The 25,491-nt window shown below is 43.1% G+C and overlaps 1 protein-coding gene across 8 annotated transcripts in view; it reads left to right on the top strand.

Annotated features, from left to right (window-relative positions):
- The window catches only part of Fbxw11 (F-box and WD repeat domain containing 11), a 121,512-nt gene that overhangs the window by 91,594 nt on the left and 4,427 nt on the right, over positions 1-25,491 (top strand). For all 8 annotated transcript variants that reach the window (XM_026401299.2, XM_026401303.2, XM_026401302.2 and 5 more), the window contains 9 exons: positions 754-940; positions 1,705-1,795; positions 9,746-9,883; positions 13,154-13,272; positions 14,835-15,084; positions 17,784-17,902; positions 19,690-19,800; positions 20,611-20,689; positions 21,981-22,167. In XM_026401299.2, coding sequence (XP_026257084.1) covers positions 754-940; positions 1,705-1,795; positions 9,746-9,883; positions 13,154-13,272; positions 14,835-15,084; positions 17,784-17,902; positions 19,690-19,800; positions 20,611-20,689; positions 21,981-22,142 — 1,256 coding nt within the window. In that variant the 3' untranslated portion in view covers positions 22,143-22,167. The remainder of the gene's footprint in view (positions 1-753; positions 941-1,704; positions 1,796-9,745; positions 9,884-13,153; positions 13,273-14,834; positions 15,085-17,783; positions 17,903-19,689; positions 19,801-20,610; positions 20,690-21,980; positions 22,168-25,491) is intronic.

Raw genomic sequence — 25,491 nt, 5'->3', positions numbered from 1 at the left:
GGCCTTTATCTTGAGTGAGCATCTGTGCAGGGACCTTGGCATTATTTGGCCTCTTGAACCCAGGCATCTCCAAGATTCTACAGTTTGCTAGCACCCAAGCTGTTGCCTTTGAGGGTGTTACCATTGCGTTGGTCACAGAAGTGGGTATCTACAAGAGCGAAACGAAACGATGCACAAAATTATATCTAAGCATAACTGACTTTAACTCTTGATTTGCCACTTAACTTTTAAAAGGTGAGTACTTAGTTTTACCTCCTTAGTCTCTTTAACTCCCAGAGATTCACATGGCTTGATAGGATATGATTTATTGTGAGAGACCACGAGTAGGGGGAGTGGACACAAATTTAAGAGCAGGCAATCCAAGTTCCCGTCTTGCCTTCATCACTGAATAAAGCCTTGAACGCATTGCCTCTCTGTGTCTCATCTGAAATTTGGGGAGTCATTACCTCACAGGGGTTTTGTAAAAGTTATGTGAAACAAAAAACCAAGTCTTTTTATCATAACACTTGCAAATATAGAACTCTTAGCTCTTACCGAGAATAATGGCCATCATTTGTTTTATAATAAAAAAAAAATCAGAACCCAAATGAAGTGCGTTTCATGTGTTTATGTACCTGGTCACTGAACACCGTAGATCTTTTTATATTACTTAACCTGGGTCAGGATTTCTTTAGTTCTCTTATCTTTAAGGAGTTGGTGTCTGGTGCTGTCCCATCTCCTTGCCCATCTTTCATTCCCTTTTTTGTTTTGTAGAGCAAGGCTTAGATCACATAGCAGAAAACATTCTTTCCTACCTGGATGCCAGGTCTCTGTGTGCAGCAGAGCTGGTCTGTAAAGAATGGCAGCGAGTGATCTCAGAAGGAATGCTCTGGAAGAAGCTGATTGAGCGAATGGTACGCACGGACCCTCTGTGGAAGGGACTTTCAGAAAGAAGAGGGTGGTAAGTACCCAGTTGAAAAAGTTGCTCTGACATAGAGTCAGCTTGATTACTCTAAAAAGCAATTATGTGCAAGTGTGTTGGCCAATTTTAAAGAAGGGGAGAAGAGGAGGGGAGTAAGGGGAAAGAGTTAAAGCTGTTAGAATTTCTCTTCCTAAATGTGTATTTCCTCTGTTTGTTAACTATTAGGACATTTTGTGTAGCTCAGATGGGTGATTTGGTTTTTCAAAGTTATGTATGCTTTTTTTCTTAAGCAGTGATAACATTACCAGGAGATAGGTAAGATAAAGAAAAAAATCTGAGAAAATGCCATTTTGCTATTATGACTTCCGGTTGTGGACATTGGAGGCATAGGGATAGCATTTTTCCAAGAAAACCTGTGAACTTAAATGCAGATCTGCACCTCTCTGTGTCAGTGGCCTGGCCCAGTTGTCCCCCAGAAAAGCTTCAGAAAGGAACAAGGTGGTTAGAGGAGGGTCAGGAGGAAGTTAGATTTATCACAAAGCCACATTAGCACTTACTAGACTCTCGGGCATGAAAGGCTGGGTATTGTGTGCTGGTCCTAGAAAACAGAAGGCCAGGGCCAAGTCGGTATAGCCGACCTGGTCTCCACCATGGAAACTTAATTGTTGGAAATCTGGCTTTTGACTGGTAAAGCTCAATGCAAGTTAAAATACATGAAAGATAGGATGTCTTTATAACACCATGTTTAAGTAAAATTCACCCATATGCGCGAACTGTAACCTCTGTTTGTGTTTATTTGCCAGGGATCAGTACCTGTTTAAAAACAGACCCACAGATGGCCCTCCCAATTCATTCTACAGATCATTATACCCAAAGATTATCCAGGATATAGAGGTAACTTTATGATTTATCTGTTTTATGGGCTCTTTGTATCCTGTTCTCAACGTTTTGTGTTGCCTTATTATTATTTTTTGTTGTTGTTGTTGTCTTCTTCCATAATCATGGAGCTGGTAAGTTTTTTGTTGTTGTTGTTGTTGTTTTTTAAGAGCTGAGCTTTTGGAGTAAAAGTCAACAATGTATAACCTGCAGTTGTTCTTCAGAGTAAATCATGTCCTTTTACAAAACTAACTTTCTAAATTTTGAAATATTTCTGCAGGGCTGCTAGTTAATTAAAACCTTAATCCACAATCAATTTTTATTCTAATTTGATAAAATTTTCCAAAATCCAAGGCCCAGATTTTTCAGTTAATGCAGTTTTGCATTTTTGAGCTATGTTTTTTGAGAAGGAAAAATGGTACATTCTCAGTTTCCTCTGTAAATTATTCATAGTTTTTCATAAAAATTACTCAGAAATTATTCTAAGCAATAGTTGAGTTTTATAGAGCAAATTATGCTTCTGGACCATTTTGGATTTAAGTATAACTTTACCAGAACAGTAAAACTCTGTAAACTTGATGAGAAACATTAGAGATGTTTGATATTGTTCATGGGTTCTAATTAGTTCAGTTTTATTATTTAGCCCTTTTCCTTGAACCAGGAAAGACATGCACAGGCATTTCTCATTAACTCTTTCCCATGTGTTCTTGGCCAGTCCTGGTTACTTCACTATTTCCTCCTTGGCAGAAAAATTGAGCCTACACTAGGCAGCATTGTATCTCCCATAAAGTTACACGCAGTTTCCCAAATGTGAAGTAATCCTCCCCCCAGGTGATAGACATAAAAGTTATTGTGCCCAAATTCATTAATGGAGAAACATGTGCTCTTTTGGAGTCGTCGTGTCCCGCCCCCCGTCAGTCAGATGTGAACTAATGGAATCGTTTGGTTAATGGTAAGTCTGAGTGTGCCTGGAATATCATGATTTAAAATACACTCTTGTCTTGAGAATTCTGCTCTCTAAAATGACCTAGAAAGTAACAATTTAAGAGGGTTAAATAATTGAAAACTTCTGCTAGATAAATCATAATGTTGGGGAGTTACTGGATCTGATGGCAGTTCAGGTCGTGGAGTTAGTTACCCTGCAGTGTTGGTGGGTGAGCCTAGTGTTAACTTGGATCTTTGGTTACTGTGTGCACATTTCAGGGGAGTGGCCGTCTCTCCCCTCTATGTGCCTGTACTGAGATGTTGCTATGTGCACATCTTAGAAAATACATGACCTAGTTCTTTTGGGTGGGGCCAAACAAATTACCTCCAAATTTCTTTGAATGATTTTATCAGGTAATTTATTTAGAGAAGGATGATATTGAAATCTGGGAACTTTTGGAAGACTTTTGATCAGGTTGAAGAATTGATTATGTACTTTTATTTAATTCTCATGACTACTGTTATTATGGGCAGTGTGCACTCATGGCAACCCATTTCCTCAGGCTACAGAAATATTTTAAAGTTAGCAGAGCCATGGGGAAACCCTCTCCGGCAAGAACCTCTGCATCTCAGTGGTCTTCCCAGTGGTTCTGAAAGTGGGCTTGAGAAAACCCACTGGTTGACCGCAAGAGTCTCCTCCAGATTTTTGGGCAAAATCTCTCAGAATAAGGGGTGATGTTTATATTTTGTTATATTCACTAGTGACAAAAATAGTGTACCACTAATGGAGCCTGTACTTGTGCCAGATACTTTGTTTTGCACTTAATAATCCATTTCTCAATTGAATATTCTGGACAAAACCTGACAAGTAGATTAGTCCTTGTTCAAAGTTGAAGAATTGGGCTCAGAAAGGTTCTGCAGTTTGCTCTGGGTCCTACATCCGGGGAGGGAGTGGGCCTGGGACCCACATCTGCTCTTCTGCCCTGCACACAGTGTTTGTAACATAGGTTACTGAAACCAGTGCCAGCAATGACATGATTGATATTTATCACCTCAAATCAGGGGTTCACCTCTTTTGGGGAGTAAGCCTTATTCTGCCCAGGGTAGAAAGTTCTTTCAGAAATATGGATTAAACAAACAAGAAGCTCTCAAGTGCCTGGCATTGCCCTTACAGCTGGTCGGAAACCCTAGTAAGCAGGTTATAGTAATGATAAATACCCTCTTTGAGCCCTTGCAGTAAAACATGAATTATATTGGGCGATTTATATAGATTATTGCTTTAATTTTTACAACAAGGTGTAAACCATTATTCCTGTCTGTTGTAAAAGGAAACTAAAATTAAGTTTTAGGATTTGCTGCATAGTTAAGAGATGGGCGTTAAGCCTACAGTTGTTAGCATTTACAGTTACATTTTCACATGGGAAATCCCAAGAGGTGAGACAGAAAGAGGCATGTGTTTTATGCCTGCAGAGTTTCACCTTGGTCTTCTCATCTTACTCGGAAGTGTGTGAATACTTGGCATCCTTGACTGAGTTAAGATAAGAGTAGTGACAAAAATAGTGTACCAAGTGGCCTTGTTTGGGTTCAGTTTTTTTGGGGAAAGATAGTCTTGACAGGACCTTTAGCACACTGCAGAAAGGTGAATCCACTGGGAGTGCCCAGGGGATGTTCATGTCCCTCCACACCTTCCAGTCTCCTGTCTCTTCCCTGGTGCTTTTTGAGGCTGCCAGTTCAAAACACCATCCCCCCCCCCCTTTCCTTCTTCCCTTACCTTGACAGCTTACTTCATGTGCTGGCTCCTGTAATCCATCCATTCCCAGATTTGGTTCTGATGAGCATGAAAGAAATGTTCACTTGAACTTTGCCCTTCTGCATTGACCCATCAGGACTTGACTAAATTTTAAGGATTAAGTAGGCAACCTAGCTGAGTGTGGCTGGTTCCTGTTGTTTAGAAAATGAGGGTGTGAGGCATGCAGGCTGAAGAGCATGAGCACACATTCTTAGCTTCTGTGAAGGTCCATCTCTGCTGGTGTTCTGGCTGCACACGGAGAGGGTCTATAGGGCCTCTGCGCCGGGGAGTTCGGAGCCTCACTGCTCAGAGTGGTACCATCCTGCTTTACTGTCTGGGGTCGCTGCAGTCACTTTTATTATTCGTGGTGGCTTACTGCTGGGCACTTTGCTGTAGTGATGTAATTTCATCCTTAGATTGTCAAAACTGCCACCTGCACTCGTCCTCCGTGCCGCTCAGGGCCCTCCACAGAGAGATGTTACAACAGACTGGTCAGAGTTCTGTTGTCCTGCACTTGGATTTTTGTCATCTGCCTTTCAGAGTGGTGACAAACTCCTTCATGCCATAGACCCTTTGCCTCTCTTGCTCACTGGATTGAAGGTACTGAAGCGCTCTGCTTAGCAAGGAGACCATGGGGAAAATGATGGTATGTCGGGTGGCACCTTTCAGTAAGCCACATGACGTGGGGAAAGTGGAGCGCTTTTTTGTGGTTTGCAGACTTGATATTAACATTGTCCTGACCAGAAAACTCTGAAACTGCCCACCCACCCAGTGTGTTTAGGCTTCTAAAAATAATGTTATTCCTCCATCCTCAGACATCTGTTTTCACTCTATTGCCAATTTAAATGCCGCTGTATATTCTGTGTATCATGGCTACCTTCCCAGTATTTTGAAAATTTTCGCCGGGTAAGGGGATTTTACAAGTTCTCAAAGACACAAAGTACTCCTCTACGGTAGCAGTGACACAGGATGCCTAAGTGAAATGCCAGGTATCCACATAATTAGAGAGGCACACCTGTATGGTCTGGTTCCTGCGGCTGCGTTAACCTGAGTTGAATTCCACGTGAAGGCTGAGCTCGTGCCCCCTGCCCTCTGCCCGCTGGGTTGGGATGCTGAAGCCCTTGCCATTGAATACCAGTCTAGACCCAGACACAACTCCTGGAAATTTGTTGAAGATATACACACACAAACACATATACACATATAAAATTTATTTATTTGTTACAGCCTGCTATTTTTGGTCAATTTTTTTTCTCAATAGGCACTCTAAAAAGCATTTCACATATGTAATCTTCCTCGATCCTAACAATAACTCCAAGGGAGTGGTTATTACTACTCCCGTGTTTACAGAGGAGGAAATTGTTGCTTAGACGTCTGAGTCATTTTTGCCAAAGCTGCTACTTGACCTGGGAATTTTCTACCACAGTGGGCTGCATGCCAGTTTTCAAGGTCTAGTTTTTTTGAAAAAGACCTGTTTTGAAGGCATTCGAGTTGGAGTGGAGGTCGTGAGACCTGGTGGTATCTCTGGCAGTCAGTCAGTGGAGCGCTGCCTGCTCGTGTGGGTGGCCAGCTAGACTCCCTTGTCTTGGGATTCTGAAACTGAATGATTTTTTTTTTTTTAACCAGAACTTCCTAAAATGGCCCACCAAGGATCATTTGCAAAGTTTTTATTTTAAAATTCAGAAATAAGTTTTTCAGAAATTGGGCCCCTTGACTTTGATTCAACTTAGAATGAAAGGGTGATGTCTAGGAGAGCTTTAGAGAGGTCCTGCCCTCTGGCTCTTGTTTACAGTGGGGTAGATGGTGTGACTCCACCATCAATGTTGGAGGGGGGTCATACTCTCTGTCCAAACATCTCTGGGACTGAAGCATCCCAGGCTGTGTGGCCTTACCCTTGATCTTCTCCCTGGTACTCCCTATTGTGTCTTTAGAACTTCAGGTACAGTGAAAGATTGGGACTAAGTCACCCAATTCTAGGAAACACCTTGGAGTAGTGGGAGAACCTGTAGGATCCCCTACCCCTTCTTTTTACGTGGAAAAAAAAGGTTTGTTTGTTTGTTTTTTTGCAGGTGGAATATTTGGGACTGAACTCAGGGGCACTCAACCACTGAGCCCCATCCCCAGTCCTATTTTGTATTTTCTTTAGAGACAGGGTCTCACTGAGTTGCTTAGCGCCTCACTTTTGCTGAGGCAGGCTTTGAACTCACAATCTTCCTGCCTCAGCCTCCTGAGCTGCTGGGATTACAGGTGTGTGCCACCTGCCCGGCGTTTTTTTATTTTTGTGTTTTTTCCCCAAACTCTCATGTAATAGATAGTAAATGTGTTTTCTCTTCATTGAAATACAGACTAAGAAAGCTACTTACTGATGCAATGATGTTATAAGCTGTTGTGTATTCTTTAAACCTACGAACAGTGATACAAATTTTAAAATACCTGATATATATGTAAGACATGTTGTGTATTCATCTTTGTAATATTCTGGGTTCACATAGAGTCATGTATTCTATATCAACTCTGGTGGTTCTCAGAGAGTGTCACTTGCATATGGAAACTCCTTGCCAGAGTTGATGGCTAGGAAAAAGGCTTGGGGTCAACACACCTCGCCTCCTCTCTCAGCATTTTCCTGGAGTGCTGGCACGCCGAGGTAGCTCAGTCTCTATGGAAAGAAACAACATTTCTTTAAATGATTCCAAGCATTAAGTTTAGTTAAAGAAATTACATTCTGGACCCCTTTTTAAAAAGTTGCTTATATGGACAGAGACCTGTTACCTGTTGTCTGCCTTGGTAGAGACGGAAGAGTTGGGGTGAATGACTTTGAAATGTGGTTTTATATGCCTGGCATTTTACTGACTTCCAAGAGATGATCTGGGTAAGAAGTCCTGACTTGTAGCAGTTGAGTAAATACTTATGTCCTTGTTCCTGGCATTTCCATCGTGCTTCCTGCATCCTGGTGTTGGGACCTCCCTCAAGGCTGTGAGTGAGGGTTCTTTTATTGTAGGGATCCTGTATCTAGGACCCTTGCAAAGCCACAGGGCCACAAATGATGAGAACAGTTCCATTTAAGTATATGTGCATCAATATCTCAACCCTGCATTTACTCTTCTATAAAATGCAAACAATAATTCCTACTTCAGAGTGATTATTAAACTGGCTACAAACTCCATCAGCCTCCCAGTGTGAGGATTCCAGGCCCACAGGTTCAGTCAACTGCAGATAACAAATATTTGAAAATAAATTGTGTCTGTATCGAGCGGGTACATACATTTATTTCTGGTCATTATTCCCTAAACAATACAGTAAAACAACCGTTTACATGGCATTCACATTGCATCAGGGATTACAAGGTCCCCAGAGCTGATTTAAAGCCTATAAAGAATATGCACAGGTGACAGGTGCTTCTCCACCACTTTACAGAAGGAGTTGAGCATCTGCAGATTTTGGAACCTGTGGCGCATTGTGGAACCAATTTCTGTGGGTGCTGAGGGGGATTATGTATGAAACACACAGCAGAAAATTAGGAAAGCAAGAGCCTGCTCAAAGCATGCAGAGAAGTTTAACATTGCAAAGAGTCAAGAAGCATATTGCCTTCAAAATAAGCAGAAATGTGGTATTCAATGTTGGCAGAGCCAGCATTTGGGTGCTCACTGGAACTACCGATGAAATCTTACCTCCTTTCTTCAACAAAGCAAGTAATTAAGTTTTTAGTTACTCAAAGATAAGTAGCTATTCATGTAATCTTAAAACTATTATCCTAAACTGGGTGTAACCAGTTATTGAAGTCCTATTGTCTTCTAATTTCAAGGACCAAGAACTCAGAGTTTGGTTATTCTCAGTAGAAACATTGTATCTTTTGATCCAGAAAAATCTCTCATAGCTATCAAAGAGGTGATTGAGTTTTGCCAGTTGTCTCCTTCAAGTCCTGCAGAGCATAAGAGTTTGGGGATTGAACCCAGGACCTTGTGCATGAGAGGCAAGCACTCTATCAACTGAGTATATATCTATAGCCCTGGCGTGGATGTTCTATTTGAATTGTTGGTGGTCTTATGACTCTAGAGCTCAGACCATCTTTCCTGAGAGGCATGATATACATTAGTAGCAAAAGCCTGGGCTGAGTCAGAAAGAACTGGGCAGGATTTCCAGGTAGTATAGTTAGTAGTCTGTGACCTGAGGCAAGTTGTTTTCTTGTTTGTAAAAGGGGACTAATGAGAACCTTCCAAGGTGATTGCATCGATCCTTTAACCAGATAAACTTAATTTGAACTATAGATGCTTCTCAATTTATAGTGGAGTTAACATCCTGATAAACCCACTGTAAACTGAAAATGCATTTATTCTTAACCCACAAAACATCTAGCTTAGTGACACACTGTACTGCAGAGATTTGGTTGTTTCCCTTGTACCGGGTGACTGACTGGGAGTTGTGACTTGCTAACATTGCCCAGCATTACAAATGGCTAGCCAGGGAAAAGATCAGGATTCAAAGTGCAGTTTCTACTGAATGCGATTTCTCCTGAATGTGTATTGCTTTGGCACCATGAATCTAAAGCATCATACGTCAAACCACTGCAGGTGGGGGACTGTGGGACTGTCGGTCCAGTTCCATACACTATGGGCTTGGGTCTTCTTTGAACACAGATGCTTCCTGGGTCTTTTTATCCCCACTTCCTAACACAGTGCCTGGAACAGACAAACATCTCAGTAAACGTTGCTGAATGATGAAAGAATGAGACTCCGGGTTGAAACATGCCATTCTCACTCTAAGGCAACTTGTAAAGAAATACAGAATTCTGTGATGGGGTGTGTGTACTAGTTGCACAGTGTCTATTCTCAATGATCCAGACGGTGCTTTGGTTGGCTACCTAGATTGTCAGTGCATGCTTAATGATGCCAGCAGTCTTTTGACCAATATTTTAATTGGCAGTAGGGAGTGACCCAATGAGTTATTATTTATTTGTGTGTTTTGGGTACAAATGACATTCTTTAAACATATTGAATTCTGTCTAGGCCATTTTAGACCTAACCCAAAACTCATTGGAAATCCTATGATAGTTGCCAGATGGGCAGGGAAAGTTTGAGAAAAAACATTGTTGGGCTAATATCTTACTTGGAAAAGAGTGTGAGTCCTCTCCACAGACAGTTATGCAAACCAGGATTGGGGTATCGGTGGTATGCTACTTCTGGAAGCAGCAGCAGATTCTGAGACCTAGTAGAATAGTTGATTTACACAAGCTCATCTCTTGCCTCCTTTCCCCCTAGACTATAGAATCCAACTGGCGGTGTGGACGACACAACTTGCAGAGGATTCAGTGCCGCTCTGAAAACAGTAAAGGTGTCTACTGTTTACAGTATGATGATGAGAAAATCATCAGTGGCCTACGAGATAATTCTATTAAGGTGAATGACTACTGCATTTTGTATGTGTTATTGTTAGAATTGTGATTATGTGTTAGACACTAGATGTGACCGTCTTTCCATTTATTCAGATTGGGTCTTAGCAGTTCCAATCAACCTTGGCAACTCCAGTGTGGTTCTAAAGAGCATTTCCCTGTGACTAATGATGTGACCCTGGATTGTCTCCTTGTTCTGAGTACACACAGATTCTGTATTCTCTGTTCAGGTGCAAATAGAGGGTGTCCAGTGTCATTGCATTTACAGTTTCTGAGAAGGGCTCAGGTAATATGGAAAGTGATGAGCAGCTTCTATTGTTTTCCCTCACTCTTCAGTCCTAGATGAGCTGCATCATTTTTCCATGTTTAGTCTGATTGGCCTTATCTGGCAGTTTGGTTCACATTGTAGCTTATTTCCTCAAATTTAAGAAAATGTTGAGTTTTTTTAAGTTTTTTTTCTTTCTTGGTATAATTTTCATTCAATAAAGTTTGCTCCTTTTTTTAATATTTGATTTTTTTTAGTTGTTGATGAACCTTTATTTATTTTTATGTGGTGCTGAGACTCGAACCCTGTGCCTCACACATGCTAGATGAACGCTGTACCACTGAGCTACAGCCCCAGCCCCAAGTTTGCTATTTTTGACAGAAAGCAAACCCACAGTGGTGCCTAACAGTTCTGTTGTTCCTTCAGAGTCCTTCACACTGCTCTTTTAGAGTCACCTCTTCCCACCCATCCCATGCCCTGGAAACCAGTGGTCTTTTTTTTACCATCTCTACAATTTTTTGCCTTTTCCAGAATATTTTCTTAATCAATTCATGTAGTGTGTATCCTTTTTTTTGGGGGGGGGAGCGGTACTGGGATTGAACTCAGGGGCACTTGACCACTGAGCCTTATCTCTAGCCCTATTTTGTATTTTATTTAGAGACAGGATCTCACTGAGTTGCTTAGCGCCTTGCTAAGTTGCTGAGGCTGGCTTTGAACTCACAGTCTTCCTACCTCTGCCTCCTGAGCCACTGAGATTACAGGCTTGTGCCACTATGCCCAGCTAGTGTGTATCCTTTTAATTCTGACTTTAGCTGAGTGTACTGGAGACCATCTGTGTTGGTGCAGCTAGTAGTACTTCATTCCTTTTTATTGCTGAGTAGTTACCACAGTGTGTTTATCTATTTAGTTGTTGAAGGATATTTGTATTATTTGCAGTTTCTCATAATTGTGAATAAAGCCACTATAAGTTCATGCATGTAGATTTTTGTGAAAATGTAAGTTTTCAGTTTATCTGAGTAAAACCTGGGAGTGGGCTTACTGATTCAGATGGTAAGATGGTCCTGGGTTTGGTGATAACATTTTAGATATAATAACAGAAGAATTGTCTATAAAAGAAAATAATAAGATAGATGTCACTAGAATTAAAGATTTCTGCTCTGTGAGATACATTGTCAAGAGCAGGAGAAAATAAGCCGTAGTCTGGGGAAAAGATTTGTCAAAGACATATCTGGTGAAGAAGTGTTATTCAAATGTGCAAAAAATTTTTTAATTAGAAAAAAAATGACTTCAGGGACTAGGATTGTGGCTCAGTGATAGAATGCTCGCCTAGCATGCAAGAGGTACTGGGTTCTATCCTCAGCACCACATAAAAATAAAAGTATTGTATCCACCTACAACTAAAAAAAAAATTTAAAAATGACTTTAGACTTATTTTTGACAATAAGAAAACATACAACCACATTTTAAAAATGGGCAGACTGTAATAAGAGAACTCATTACAGGTGGCAGGTGGCAAACCAGCATTTGCAAAGATATGTGCCACATCACCTGTTGTCAAGAAAATGCAAATTAAAACAATACTAGTATTGCTGTATGTATATACGTGGCTGTATAACCAGTGTGATCCTGTAATCTGTACACGTGGAAAAATGAGAATTCATACACCATTTGAATCAAAGGTATAATATGTCAAGATCATTATATTGTCTTGAACAACTAATTTTAAAAAAGTGAGCTACCGCAGCATGTCCAGTAAGATGGCTAAAATCCATAACACTGACAACACCAAGTGGTGGCAAGGATGTGGAGCAACAGCAACTCCATTGTTCATTCTGGTGGAAATGTCAAATGGAACTGCTGCTTTGGAGGGCAGTTTGGCAGTTCTTACAAAATTAAACGTACTCTTGCCATTGGATCCAGCAAAGGAGTTGAAAACTTATGTCCACCCAGAAACCCACACACAGATTTTTATTGCAGCTTTGTTCATAATTGCCAGGGCTTGGAAACAGTAGATGAATGGATAAATACACTGTGATACAACCAGATGATAAGGGATGTTTGGCACTAAAAAGAAATTGGTTTATCAAGCCGTGAAAGGACATGGAGGAACGTTTAATGCATCTTACTGAGTTAAAGAAGCAATCTGAAAAAAAAGGCTGGTGTAGATTCCTGCTGGGGGACATTCTGTAGAAGACAAAACTGTGTGGACAGTAAAAGGAGAGAAGCAACACTCAGTATAAAAAGCCTATTTCTAACATTTTATTTCCTTTTAATCTTTTTAGCAAAATATGTAGTCATTATGTCACTCTGTAGACCATTTTTATTCAGGTTTTTAAGTGTTTAATTCTCTGTAATAAAGCATGGTGTCTTCTCAGTAAGACCTCTTTATAGTTTACCCTGGGATTTTTCTGAAATGTTGAGCTTTTCATTTTTTATTTTTGTAAACATAAGGTAGGGGCTGTACATTTATAAAGGGCCTTAATTGATGTTGTCACATTGTTTTCCAGAGGATGAGCAGACTCTTTGCAAATTTTATTTTATTTTTTTAATTTTGGGGGGCGGGGTACTGGGGATTGAACTCAGGAATACTCAACCACTGAGCCATGTCCCCAGCCCTATTTTGTATTTTCTTTAGAGACAGGGTCTCACTGAGTTGCTTAACACTTTGCTTTTGCTGAGGCTAGGCTTTGAACTCGCAATCCTCCTCCCTCAGCCTCCTGAGCCACTAGTTACAGGCTTGTGCCACTGAGACCAACCCACAGATTTTATTTTAAAAATTTCTCTTAGAATTCAGCTGATAATTTTAATGAGAACAGTACAAATTGAACAAAGTAGCACTTTGATTCTGGAAGTTAATTAGTACCTCCCATATTCTTTCTTATCATTTCCTACCCGTTTAACCATTCTTACCATAACACAGGTGTGTTTTATGATTCAGAACACAAGGTATAACAACATTTATAAAAATGTTATCCGCTAAATCATTGTTTATGGTTGGTCTTGTCTCCATAGATTTGGGATAAAACCAGCCTGGAATGTTTGAAAGTGTTAACAGGACACACAGGCTCTGTCCTCTGTCTCCAGTATGACGAGCGTGTCATTGTAACTGGCTCTTCGGATTCCACAGTGAGGTGAGTGATTAGCTTCATGGCGCAGACCTGTGTTCCCTCTGTGGGGGAGGCCCCAGGCTTCCTGTTTTCTTGGGTCAGCACACATGCTTTCCATGTTTGGACTCATCAGAACCAAGTTTGATATCGATGAGTCTGAGCCATGTAGGCAGGAGAGCTCATTTTTAAGTGTGTCGTCTTCCCCTTGCCAGTGTTATAGAGATAGCAGCGTGCTTTCCTGTAGAAGCGCGTGGCCTGGCCCAAGGCCTGCCTTCTCCTCTTGGAGCCTGTGGTCTGGAACAGAGAGGAGGAAGGTTGCTGTTCTGGGAGAAGGGTGGGCGCCAACCTGCAAGTACCAGGGGGTTTGGGGGGTGGACCAGAGTCGGTTTTCAGACCCGTCTGAGAGTCTTGGGGAAAGTCAGATCTGAGAGCAGAGAGTGCTAGGTGTCTGTGTGTTGTGTTGTTGAGTTCTCACATCAGCCTTGGTAAGCCCGTAGATGGTATATTTATTTTAATAAAGATATTAGGAAGCCAAGTCCAGAGAAGTTAGATAATTCCTTAGAACCACGCAGTCCCTCCATTCGGAACTTCAAAGGTACATTGGTCAGGACTGTGGGCAGCAGTCTTGTGGTGGAGACTTGACTTCTCAGCTGCCACCAGAACAGAGTGATAAAGGTGGACATGGCCTGTCCCAGAGCAGCAGTGAAGCACTGGCTGCTGGCTGGGTGTGGAGGAGTGGGCAGGGGACTTCCTGAGATCCTTCCCACCCCACCGTGGCCAGCAGGCTTCTCCACTCCTGGTGGACTTTGTTAAGAGAAGTGATGTGTCCAGCAGAGAGAGAGAGGACGTGCGGCAAAGCCCCAGCTGGACTGCAGGGGATTGAAGGATTGGAGAGCGGAGGCACTCCTTCTTCTGGGCTGACCCTGGTATTGCAGGCACCTGTCCAGGCACCTGACCCTGGATTCTCAGGCTTTCTGGTCTCCTGTCCTCAGCGGACCTCTCGGCCTTTCCCTGGCTCACCACCTCCAGACTGAGATTTCTTCTGCAGATGGCGTCTCAGCCTTAGAGGATTTAGTCTTTCTTCTCTGTTCTGGGTGGGGGTGTCGTCTTACAAGATTGGGGCTACAGAAAAGCTCTTTTTTTTGGAAGGGCTGCTCCTAAGAACTTCGTGTCTCAAGCCTGGAGCCACCAGGAGACCCTGGCTTTGTCCCTGAAGTGAAGCAGTGGGTGTGGTCAGTGATGAGACTAGAGTGAGGCTTGCCAGAGGACAGCAAGCACCTCAGCTCAGCCGCAGCCTCCTCCCGATTGTCATCCCAGACCCACTGGAAGCCTGCTTCCTTTAGGGACCATCTTGGCCCTGGCATGAGCCTGCAGCGCCATCCCTGGGTACCTGAGTGTCAAGTAAACCTGAGCAAAGCCAGAATTAGCTGCCTCTCTGAAACCATTTCTGAACTTCTTGGCAAACAAATTGCAGCTGGGGTTCCCCCTTTTAGCATGTGCTTGGGTGTGTTCAGTGGACGCAGTGCTCAGCTTCAGAAACTGTCCCTGGCCGTCAGTGATGAAGCACCGTGGTTTCTGTTCTCTAGAGTCTGGGACGTGAACACAGGGGAAGTTCTTAACACATTGATCCATCACAATGAAGCCGTACTGCACTTACGCTTCAGCAATGGACTGATGGTGACGTGTTCCAAGGACCGCTCTATTGCTGTGTGGGACATGGCTTCTGCCACCGATATCACTTTACGCCGTGTCTTGGTTGGCCACCGTGCTGCAGTCAATGTGGTAGACTTTGATGATAAGTACATCGTGTCTGCCTCCGGTGACAGGACCATCAAAGTAAGTGTGCCTGCATCCTAACCCTGCCTGTTTCTGACCTTTATACGTCAGAGAGATGGCTCATGGCCTGGTACCTGGCAGGATCTCTGTTTGCTCGTGAGCCCTTGCGACCCTCCCCATTGTGTGCTTCTGGAGTCACAGACAAATCAGAAGGAAAAGCCATGGGTCATAATGGAGGACAGTCCTCAACTTGGTGACACAGCTTTGTTGATAACCTTTTAAGGGGAGGAGAACTCACTATTGGCACACGGGTTGTGTGTGAGGAGCTTCCCACAACCGGCCTGCCCTCCTGGCACCCTGCAGAGGTGTGGCAGGTCTTAGATTTGATTTATTCTCATGATGTTGAGAGCTTGCCATGCCACAAGCCCTATGCTGGACGTTCAGCCCAGGTTGACCAGAAGGTGCAGGCTAGGGGAGCACACGAGGTGGCGGGTGTGGTTCTGAGTCCGGTATCTGTTTCACCCTTTGCAAATTTTAGCTTTCCTATATTTTCATAACAGCTTTCCTGAGGTTTATTTTTAATCATGATATTTTTTTAACCTTTATTTATTTATTTATTTATATTTTTTATTTTTTAGCTGCAGTTGGACACAATATTTTATATCTTTATTTTTATGCAGTGCTGAGGATCGAACCCAGGGCCTCTTGCATGCTAGGCGAGTGCTGTAGTACCTACCGAGCTCCAGCCCCAGCTCCGTGGGTGTGTTTTCCACACCACTAGATTCAGTGTTTTTGAATGTGCGATCCAGGGGCCCTTGACGTTCACAGGGTTGCCCGGCATCTCCACGGTCTATTCCGACCACTCTGATCACATTTCCATCTAAATCCCTAAGGCCTGTTAACAGTCAGCCTGGCGGTAGTCAGGCTGCCTCTGCCTCTGCCTCTGCCTCTGTGGATTCGTCTGTTTGGGGCGTTTCTTATAAACGAGGTCTTACTTCTGTGTCTGGCTGCTTTCATTGAGTGTCCTTTTTAGGGCTCACCCACGAGCATCACTGCACACATCAGGACTTCATTTCTTCTGAGGGTCAAGTAAGAATGCCATTGTGTGAGTGGACCACATTTTGTTTGTCCAGTTATCAGTGGATGTGCCTTTTGTTTACTTCCATCATTTGGCTCTTACTCATAATGCTGCTGTAAACATTGGTGTGTAAGTTTTTGCATGTTCATTTGTTTTCAGTTCTCTTGGAATGACAGCTCTGGGTTGGACATTTTGTGGAACTGCCAAACTGTTTTTTCCAGAGTGTCTGCAGTAAGAGTTTGATCTTGCTCTAAGAACTTTCTGTTAGTGACCAGCGTTCGACAGCATTCTGATATTTAGTAGCCCCACAGATCTTGGACTGAGTTGTGTCAAGCTTTAGGTTTCGAGTAGTTTGGAAGCTGAATGGCCAGTTTGAGTGCATTAGCCTACTCACTCCACACTCACACCAGTCAGTGCAAGATCAGTGCTTGGAATTCAGGAGAGTTTGGGGCTGATTATAGAGCAGCTCCTTCATAATATCAGTTGGCAGGATTTCTCCCCACCTTTGCCAACTCTTGTTACTATCTTTTTGATTATAGCTGTCCTGGCGTGTGTGCAGAAGATTCTCTGTGGCTCTGGTTCACATTCCCTAATGACTAATAAAACTGAGCATCTTTTCTATGCTTTTTGGTCATTCAAATACCTTCTTTGGAGAAATGTCTACTTAATTCTTTTTTTACACTTCAAAAATTGGATGATTTGTCGTCTTATAATTGAGTTGTAAAAGTTTTGTTTTGGTTTATTTTTTTAAAATATATATTCTGGATACAAGACCCTTATCAGATATATGGTTTGCAGATATTTTCTCCCATTCTTTAAGGGGTGTCTTTTACTTTCTTGCTGGTGTCCTTTGAAGCACAAATGATTTTAAATTTATTGATTTCCAGTTTATCAATTTTTTCCTTTTCTTGCCTTTGCTCTTGTTTTTATATCTAAGAATCCACTGCTGAAACCCATGTCACACAGCTTACTCTTGGGTTTTCCTCAAAGAGTTGCATAGCTTCAGCTTATTTAAGTCTTTGGCCAGTTTTGAATTAACATTTTTTATATGGTATGAGATAGGGGTCCAGCAACTCCTTTTGTTTTTCATTTTTCCATGTATATATCTGTCCTGTTCAACCACAGATGCAGCTGGTACAGTAAATCAGGGTGCTCCAGTTGTATCTCCTGTTCAGTGTGCCTGTGGACATTGAAGTCTTCCAGATAAGTTCACAGGAAAGGAGATTGTTCACTCCACCTCTGTAATACTGAGTGGTATGTCAGAATAAATGGAGATATTCTAGAAGCTGCTGGGAAAGAGGAGGAAAGGTGAAGCTTTTTATATTAGTTAACACTGGGTTTGACATGTCAGCTGGCCTGCAGTCAGAATCTGGTATCAGCTCTCTCCTCTGTTGAGTGAACGTGTGCACCCTCCAGGAGAAGCTTTCTCCTTGAAGGTCCCAGGGTTCACAGACTGCACAGCTTCCCTCTGTTTTTCACTCCAGTTTTATCACACAGTAGCTAAGAAAATCTTATGCTCTCCAGTCTGTCCCCTAGCTTCCAAATTTGAGTTAGAAGAGACTATTTTATAATCCTGTCTTTGACTCATTCTTAAAAGCTCTCATATTTCCACTTTTCAAAAGGCACTTTGTGGGAGGACTTTTCTGTGTTTATTCTTGAAGACATGGCTTTTGTCCTGCAGGTCTGGAGCACGAGCACCTGTGAGTTCGTCCGGACTCTGAATGGGCACAAGCGAGGCATCGCCTGTCTGCAGTACAGGGATCGGCTGGTTGTCAGTGGATCATCAGATAACACCATTAGGTGGGTGCACTTTGGCATGCGAGCAGGGTAGACTTATTTTTGCCATAGTATCGATTTACCTCCCAGTCCTGTTTGGTTCTGTGTGCTCTGAGTAGGAAAGCTATGGGCCGTGGGTGGGGGTTCTTCCTAGAGCCCCCCAGCACACAGGCCTATGCCCTTAACTCCACCATGACCACTTACTACCAGAGCCTCCGAATGGACGGGGTGCTCCAGCCCGGCGCTCTGCTTCCCTCGCCTGCAGACCTGCCTCTCTGCAGCAGATAACAGTCTGCTTTATGTCTCCCCCAGAGATGGCATCTCAGAGTCACCCCCTCCTGCTGGCTGGTTCTCTTCCCTCCCTTTTCTCTTTCCCAGAGCCAGTCTCCTTCCTTTTTAATGACTAGACGTAGATATTTTATATCTTAAGAGCATCCCTTATTACCTGTTCAAGCCATCTTTTCCACTGTCCTGGAACATGTTAGTAGTAGCTTTACAGAAGTGACCGTCACTGTGTGGTTTATAACCAAATTGCCTAATGTTTGGGAAAAATAAATATTATTAGAAAAAATAATTAAAAACAAGAAAAGGAAAGGAAACAAGCAGATAATAACAACAAAAGACTATAAATGCCATAAATTTTCTTTTTTCAGTCTTATTTTATTTTTAATTGATGTAGTAATTATATGTATTTATGGCGTATTGTGCATCTAAAATTTAGGTCTTATTTTCTTTTAAGATTTATAAAAGTTAGTTTAGAGCTTCTATTGTGGTTTTCTTCATCGTGCTTTGTAATATTGCTTTTATGTTTTGTCAATAAAAAGTCCTTTACTTCCTCATTACAATTTTTGCAGTTTTATAAAATAGTGTGTATTGCTTTGCAATTGGTTGAAAGGAGCCACCTTGGAGTCATAGTAGCCGTGCCAAATGGCTCTGTTCATCCTGGGTTAGAGGAAGTAGTCTTACTTTCGGAAGCAGATCTGCTGGGGCCTGTAGTCAGGTGTTTGTGGGGTTGTGATGGGAGTCCCTGAGAAAGGCATCATGCCTTAGTGTGCACCCTGGCTTTGCATGGGCTGGTTTGCTGTGGTTTCTTTTTGCAAGTAATGTGCAGAAATCAACCACAATAGAGAAAACCAAACATCTAACTCTAGAATTATATAAATCAGATGCAGAGGAAAAGGCTTCAATGTAGTTAGTTGGTTTTTATTTCCAATTCAACTGTACATGCCTAATGCGTCTCCCACTCAGGCCCCGTAAACCGGGCAGCCCTAGTATACTGTACACGTCAAGGAAGAGGTGTCCCTAAGCCTTTTGAGGATCAGGAGGCCGCCGTGCTGGTCTGCCAGTCCTGACTTCAGTAGACGTGGACTTTGGCTGCAGTCTGGTGAGGTCAGCTCTCTGCCCCTCTTGCTCCTCTGCATTTTTTTCTCCCACGACCAGCAGCCTGGTTTCCTCCAGGAAAGTCCTCCCAGACCATCTAACTATGTGCTGTCAAAAACTCAGACACCGGGCGGATACCTAGGAACTAAACATAGTGGGGGTTTCTGTTGGGTGCTTTGACTCAAATAGTCAGTGTCACAACTTAGATGGTGTGAAAACAAGCACAGCAGAAAGCCGGATTGCCTCTCCTTAATTAGTGCTAAAACACACAAAGGGTGTAAGTGTGCTCACATGTGCAGTGTGGACTAAGGAGTGTGATATGAAGAGCTCAAGGCAGCAGAAACCATGTCGGGAGGAGCAGAGAGGAAGAACTGGAGGGCTGGGTGAGTCTCACGTAGGGGTTTGTTACAGTTGTCTCTTTCTCTTTCAAGGCTGTGGGATATCGAATGTGGCGCCTGTTTGAGAGTCCTGGAGGGACACGAAGAACTGGTGCGATGTATTCGGTTCGATAACAAGAGGATTGTCAGTGGCGCCTACGATGGGTGCGTGTTTGAGGTCTTCAGACCCGCGGCGCTGTCGGAGCCCGCAGAGGAGTAGGGCAGCTCTGTGTGTCGCCCTGCTGGAACTCTTTGCAAAGCTGGAGGGCAGATGTTGTGATAGGTCACTGTATTTCCTAAGGTTTCACTTCCTACCAACCTCGTACACTCAGGGGATAAGTAGCAGGGGATTTGATTCTTGTCCTTTGTCCTAAATAAACCACACCTTTCCCCCCCTCCTTCTGGTGAATTCATTAATAAATTCCTTTTTCCTTTTTGGTGAATTGAGCATACCCTTTTAAGAACACCCCCTGGTGTTTCAAGTGAGCAAATGGCGACCGTAACCTTTGAGATGACCATATGTGTATGTCTCCCTTCTGGTCAGTTGGTCTGCTTGTACTCCTGTCTCTCACTCTCAGCATTTGCTGTGTTTGGAGAAAGGCACCCCTGGAGTTCCACACAGAGCCCTTGCTTCTGTCCACAGCACCTGCTTAGCCCCAGCAAATCTCCTGGTGGATAACTTTGTTAGTGTAGATTATCAAGTCAGGAATTGAATTTAGATAACCTGAAGTGTTTTTTTTTTTTTTTTAAATCTCCCTTCAAATATTTCTTTATGATATCAGCAAGTCTGAGAATGTTTACGTCCTTTTTTCCCCCAACATCAAGTGTGATTGGTTCAAAAACTTGTAGAAACGTTAGCATATTGCCTACTGGGCTGTACGATGGGCAGTTCAGGTGCACCCCTTTTTGCCAGGGAAGTGCTTGGCAAGATAGAAGACGTTACCACTCATCACAGCCTCATTTTTTTTTTTCTAGGAAAATTAAAGTTTGGGACTTGCAAGCTGCTCTTGACCCTCGAGCCCCGGCAAGCACCTTGTGTCTGCGCACATTGGTGGTATGTGATGTGTTGAAGCAGGAGTTGGTCCCTGGGCCGTTGGCAAGTGGCCCTACATGGGCAACATCAGAAAGCTTATGTATCTCACAGCCTGCCTTCAGGGAAACTTGCTTTGGTTAGCCAAAATCAGGGGTATTTGACATCTACATGACTGTGAGCTCTGAAATAGGAACACAGGCTCCCTCCTTTGTGGGTGGACTTGTGTCCTCATACATGGAACATTTCCTTCCTGAAGGCTTGGCAGATCTCCTAATGTGGCTGTGATAATGCTGTGTTTTCACCTTATGTACTGTTAGTCTGCACTCTGTGGATTATTCCTCTTGGCATATAGGAATACTTTATTTTTTAATAGACAAATAATAATTGTATACACTTATGGAGTACATTTATGTGATGTTTTAATCCATGTGTACCTTATAGAAAGATTCAGTCAAGTGGATTAGCATGTCCACCATCTCATCACTTTCTCTCTTTTTTTTTTCCCCCCCCTTGGTGAGAACGTTAAAAATCTATCCTTTTAGCAGTTTTGAAATATACCTTATTGTTAACTGTGGTCACTCTGCAGTGCAGTAGATCTTTGAAACTTACTCCTCTAATCTAACTTCCCCACCTCTCCTTCCTCCATTCCCTCCCTTTCTGCTCCCTGTTTCTCTGAGATTGACTTCTTTAAAGTCTATATATAAGTGAGATCACACACAATATTTGTCTTACTGTGTCTGGCTGAGTTCTTAGCATAATGTCCTCCAGATCCATCTGTGTCAATGAAAATGACAGGAATTTCTTGTTTAAGGTTGAATAAGAAAATATTTTATATGTTAATCTAATTTGAGCAACTTTACTAAGCCAATTATTTCTAATGGCCTAGTTGATTGTGTTGTATTTTTGAGGGGATAGAAGTCTGAAAATATTGATAGATTTTTCTTATTTTCAATAGCTTTACTTTTTATTTCCAATTCTTCACTTCTGGCATTGAGTAAAATGTGTAGAACTGTAGTGAGGGCCTTTCTTGTTTTCTTCTTGATTTTAATGAGAATCCTTCTGATGTTTCACCAACCAATTTTGATGTCAGCTGAAGCTTGAGATAGGTGTTCTTGGTCATAATTTTTCTTCTTTGACATATTATTGGTCCAGGACCTAGGATACAAAGTTTAATGACAAAAAAGACCTGGAAGGAAAAAGAGTTTGTTCTTGGGTGAAGGGCAAAGCACAGCTCCTCAGCCTTCACTGACTCTCACTGAGATGGCCAGGAGCTTTCCAGATACCACTGCTTCATCGCTGTTGTCTTTTGTAGGAACATTCTGGACGTGTTTTTCGGCTACAGTTTGATGAGTTTCAAATCATCAGTAGCTCCCACGATGACACTATTTTGATTTGGGATTTCTTAAACGTGCCTCCCAGTGCCCAGAATGAGACCCGTTCTCCCTCCAGAACCTACACATACATCTCCAGATAACAGTCTGCACCTTTACCCATTTCAGGTGAGTCACCCCCCGCCCCCAGCATGCTTCATTTTGCTGATTGGATTTGGTCTTTTGGGGATGTGAACCAAGGTAGCTCTGTATGATGCACCAGCTTTTGCAGAATTCTATTGTAAGTCTAGATCTTACAGGCACATCAAAACAAGGCTTCCTGCATGTGATGAGTTTTCATATTGACAGATGATTGAATGTGGTTCCTGTTTTTTAAAAAATAATTTTTTCTTAATGATTTCCCCAGTTATTTCCATTTGGCACCAGTGAAGTTTCTTTAATTTTATTTTGGGATACAAGAATCTGCTTTTTCTTTCATATCCTTAAGTTCTATTATTTTAAAATAAAACAAAAACAACCACCATCAACAAAATACTCAGGGAGACTCAATTCCAGGTCCTAGGCACTCATGGCCTTCTAGAACAATATGCCCAACTCTCAGGATTCTGCAGGGGCCAATGAGTTCTGTCCACCTTCCACTCTGTAGATTTGGTACATATTTGCACCTGTTCATACTCCTGTATAAAGACTGTGGTTAACGACATTCCTGCTTATTTAAAAGCACTACTTAATTCTTCGTAGCTTTTAATTCCTATGTCTTTTCTTGTGTTCGCTGACTGTTAAAAGTGCAGAGTTTGGTACAGGATGCACCTGGTGCAGCGTGGTAGGCTGTGGCCAGTGGTGAGTGCAGGCGTCCACTCTGGCCTACAGCTTCCTGGCTCTCAGGCAGCACAGGTCAGCTACTCCCTGTCACAGGCTTTCTAGGTGCTGCTGTGGGTCTCTCTGTAGGGCCCCAGCTCGAGGACACCCGCCTGCACCTCCTTCATCCTTAGGCCTTAGGCTTCACCCTGCCCAGATGTATAGCCAGCTCATGCTGTTGGCCTGGTCCTGACCTAGCTTACAAGCTCATTCCAAACCCAGGCTCTCTACCTCTGCTCCTGCCCACAGATGCTGCCCCCCATTCCTGGCAGCCATCTCTGCTTCTAGTCTGGCCTTCCCCTTACCCACTTCAGATCTCTTTTCTCTTCTCTTTAAAGCCCCCTCTGGTCTCCTTACTGCACTTGCCCCTGGCTCCGCTTCCTCCCTCCTGTGCCATCTTCCATCCACCCTTTCTCCATGGACACTCACCGCCCTTCATCCACCTTCGCCACCCATGCCCTTGCCCACCCCCACCGATGGCTCCTGGCCAGAGCCCTTTCAGCACTGCCCCCCACCAAAAGAAAAGTACAAAGAAAATCCATGTGGAGAATTGTGAAATTTGTGGGGGAGAGAAAAGACTGGGAACCTGTGGTATCTGTTCAACAAGTTGCCATCTTTTCAGATCCTCCTCAAGATTCTAGGATCCAATTACTAGATCTCCTCCAGGGAGTCCTCACAGAGGAGCCCAGTGCCAAATTTGACCTACTGCCTTGATTTTTTTTCCTGCCACTGAAGACTAAGAATAGTTTTTACACTTTCAAATGCTTATAAAAAAACTAAAAGAAGAAGAATGATGTGAAAAATTATACGATGTGAAAAATCATGAAATTCAAATTTCATTATTCATAAATTAAGTTTTATTGAAACACGGCCATTCCTATTCCTTTCTATATTGCCTGTGGCTGGTTTCATGCTTCAGTGGCAGAATTGAGTACTTGTGACACAGACCTTATGGCCAGTGGCATCTAAAATATTTGCCATGTGGCCCTTTAAGAAAACTTGCCTTCCTCTGGCCTTACCAGTGCTGTTTGAGGGTGGTAAGCCAAGGGTCTCATTGGGGATGGCGAGGACACCTTTCCTTCATGCCCTATCAGTTTGATTAGTAGGGAGTGGCCAGGAGCTGCTTTTGGAAGGATTCTGGGGCCCCAAATGACTGAGGGTCATGACAGGTTGGTGTCATGACCCTCAGTCATTTGGGGCCCCAGAATCTTCCTCGTGCATGGAGGCAATTGGGAATGACCTGTAAGCCAATGCGCAAACGTTCGCCATTCCTGGCCTCCTGTATGTTGGTACTGTCCCTGTGATAGTGACCTCATCCCTTGCCACTTTCTCTGGCCCATTGCTGCTTTCCCAAGTCTGTTGAAAACACACATTGCAGAGTGGTTGTCCTCATTGAACAGACTCTTCAAGCAGACACAGGGGATTGCAGCAGGGAGCAGGGATAAGGGTCTCTGGAATGATTGCTTCCACCCAGCACCCCCCGCCCCCAAAGAAACCCGAGGAAAACAACAGCAGTAAAGGAGTGGTCCAGATGACCCTGGCAGCCTTCCTGCTCTTCCCCGCCCCCGTCAGCCTGCCCTCCGCCTGCCTCCGGTGAGCTCCTCTGCGCTCCGGCTCTGCTGACTTCCTTGCGCCTTCAGGACCCAGCTTTAATTGCTTAGATGCGCTTAGCGGAGTTGTGACCTCTGGCCACCCGTCACCTTCTTTCCTCCCCGGCAGCCCTCCTCCCTCCCGCCTTTCTCTCCTTACTCCATCCCCAAACCCAGGACTTCAGCCACCTGAATTCTGCTTCATTGCCCTGAACACCCTTTAGCAGTCAGACATGACCACCTCCTCCCCTTGCTCGTGTTATTAGGGAAGGGTAGACTTTCCTGTGGTTAATTTATTATTTGATATTGAAATGGTTTGTGTGCCCATCTTCCTCACAAGATCTGGAGTTCCTTATCACAGAGCTCCAGTACCTAGTTCACTGTTCTTAACTGTCATTGGTGTTTGTTGGACAAGTGGCTTCCAAGGCCAGTATGATATGTGTGCTTTTCCTCCTGGGCCACACAAGAATTTGGCCATAAATTAGTAAATGTATGTGAAACCACAGTGTGTTTGTGCAGTCACCCTCAACAAATATAGATCTTAATTCAGTCAAACATGGAAATTAGTTTCTGAGCTAACACAGACAGACACTAGACAGCTACAGTCCTCGACAGCACCTAGATGTGTTTGTATTCCTTTGCTTTGTCCCCCTTGCCTGTGCTGTGCCTGTGGTTTTAAAATTTTAAACAACAATATTGAGGTGTGATTGTGTAAAATAGATGGTATCCATTTAAAATGTACTGTTTAAGTTTTTACAGAGCATATACCCCAGTATTTGCCTCCATGATCAAGATAAGAGTATTTGTGTCACCCCCAAAGTCAGCCCACCCCCTGCAGTCTGGGCAGACATTGACCTACTGACCTGTTTTCTGTCAGGTTACTCATTTTCCAGAGTTTTCCTGTTGACTGGAGGAGTCATTAGCTCTATGTGACTATTGAGCTCTTGAAATGTGGCCAAAGTAACTTTGGGAACTGATTTTTTTTTTTTTTCTTTTTGCGGGAAGGAAATGGGGGTCTCACTGTTGACTAGGCTGGCCTGGAATT

Source organism: Urocitellus parryii, chromosome 1 (genome assembly GCF_045843805.1).
Source record: "Urocitellus parryii isolate mUroPar1 chromosome 1, mUroPar1.hap1, whole genome shotgun sequence".
In the NCBI taxonomy this organism is placed as follows: Eukaryota; Metazoa; Chordata; class Mammalia; order Rodentia; family Sciuridae; genus Urocitellus; species Urocitellus parryii.
Note: the sequence above shows the minus strand (reverse complement) of the source record. Positions and strands in the feature narration are given on the sequence as shown.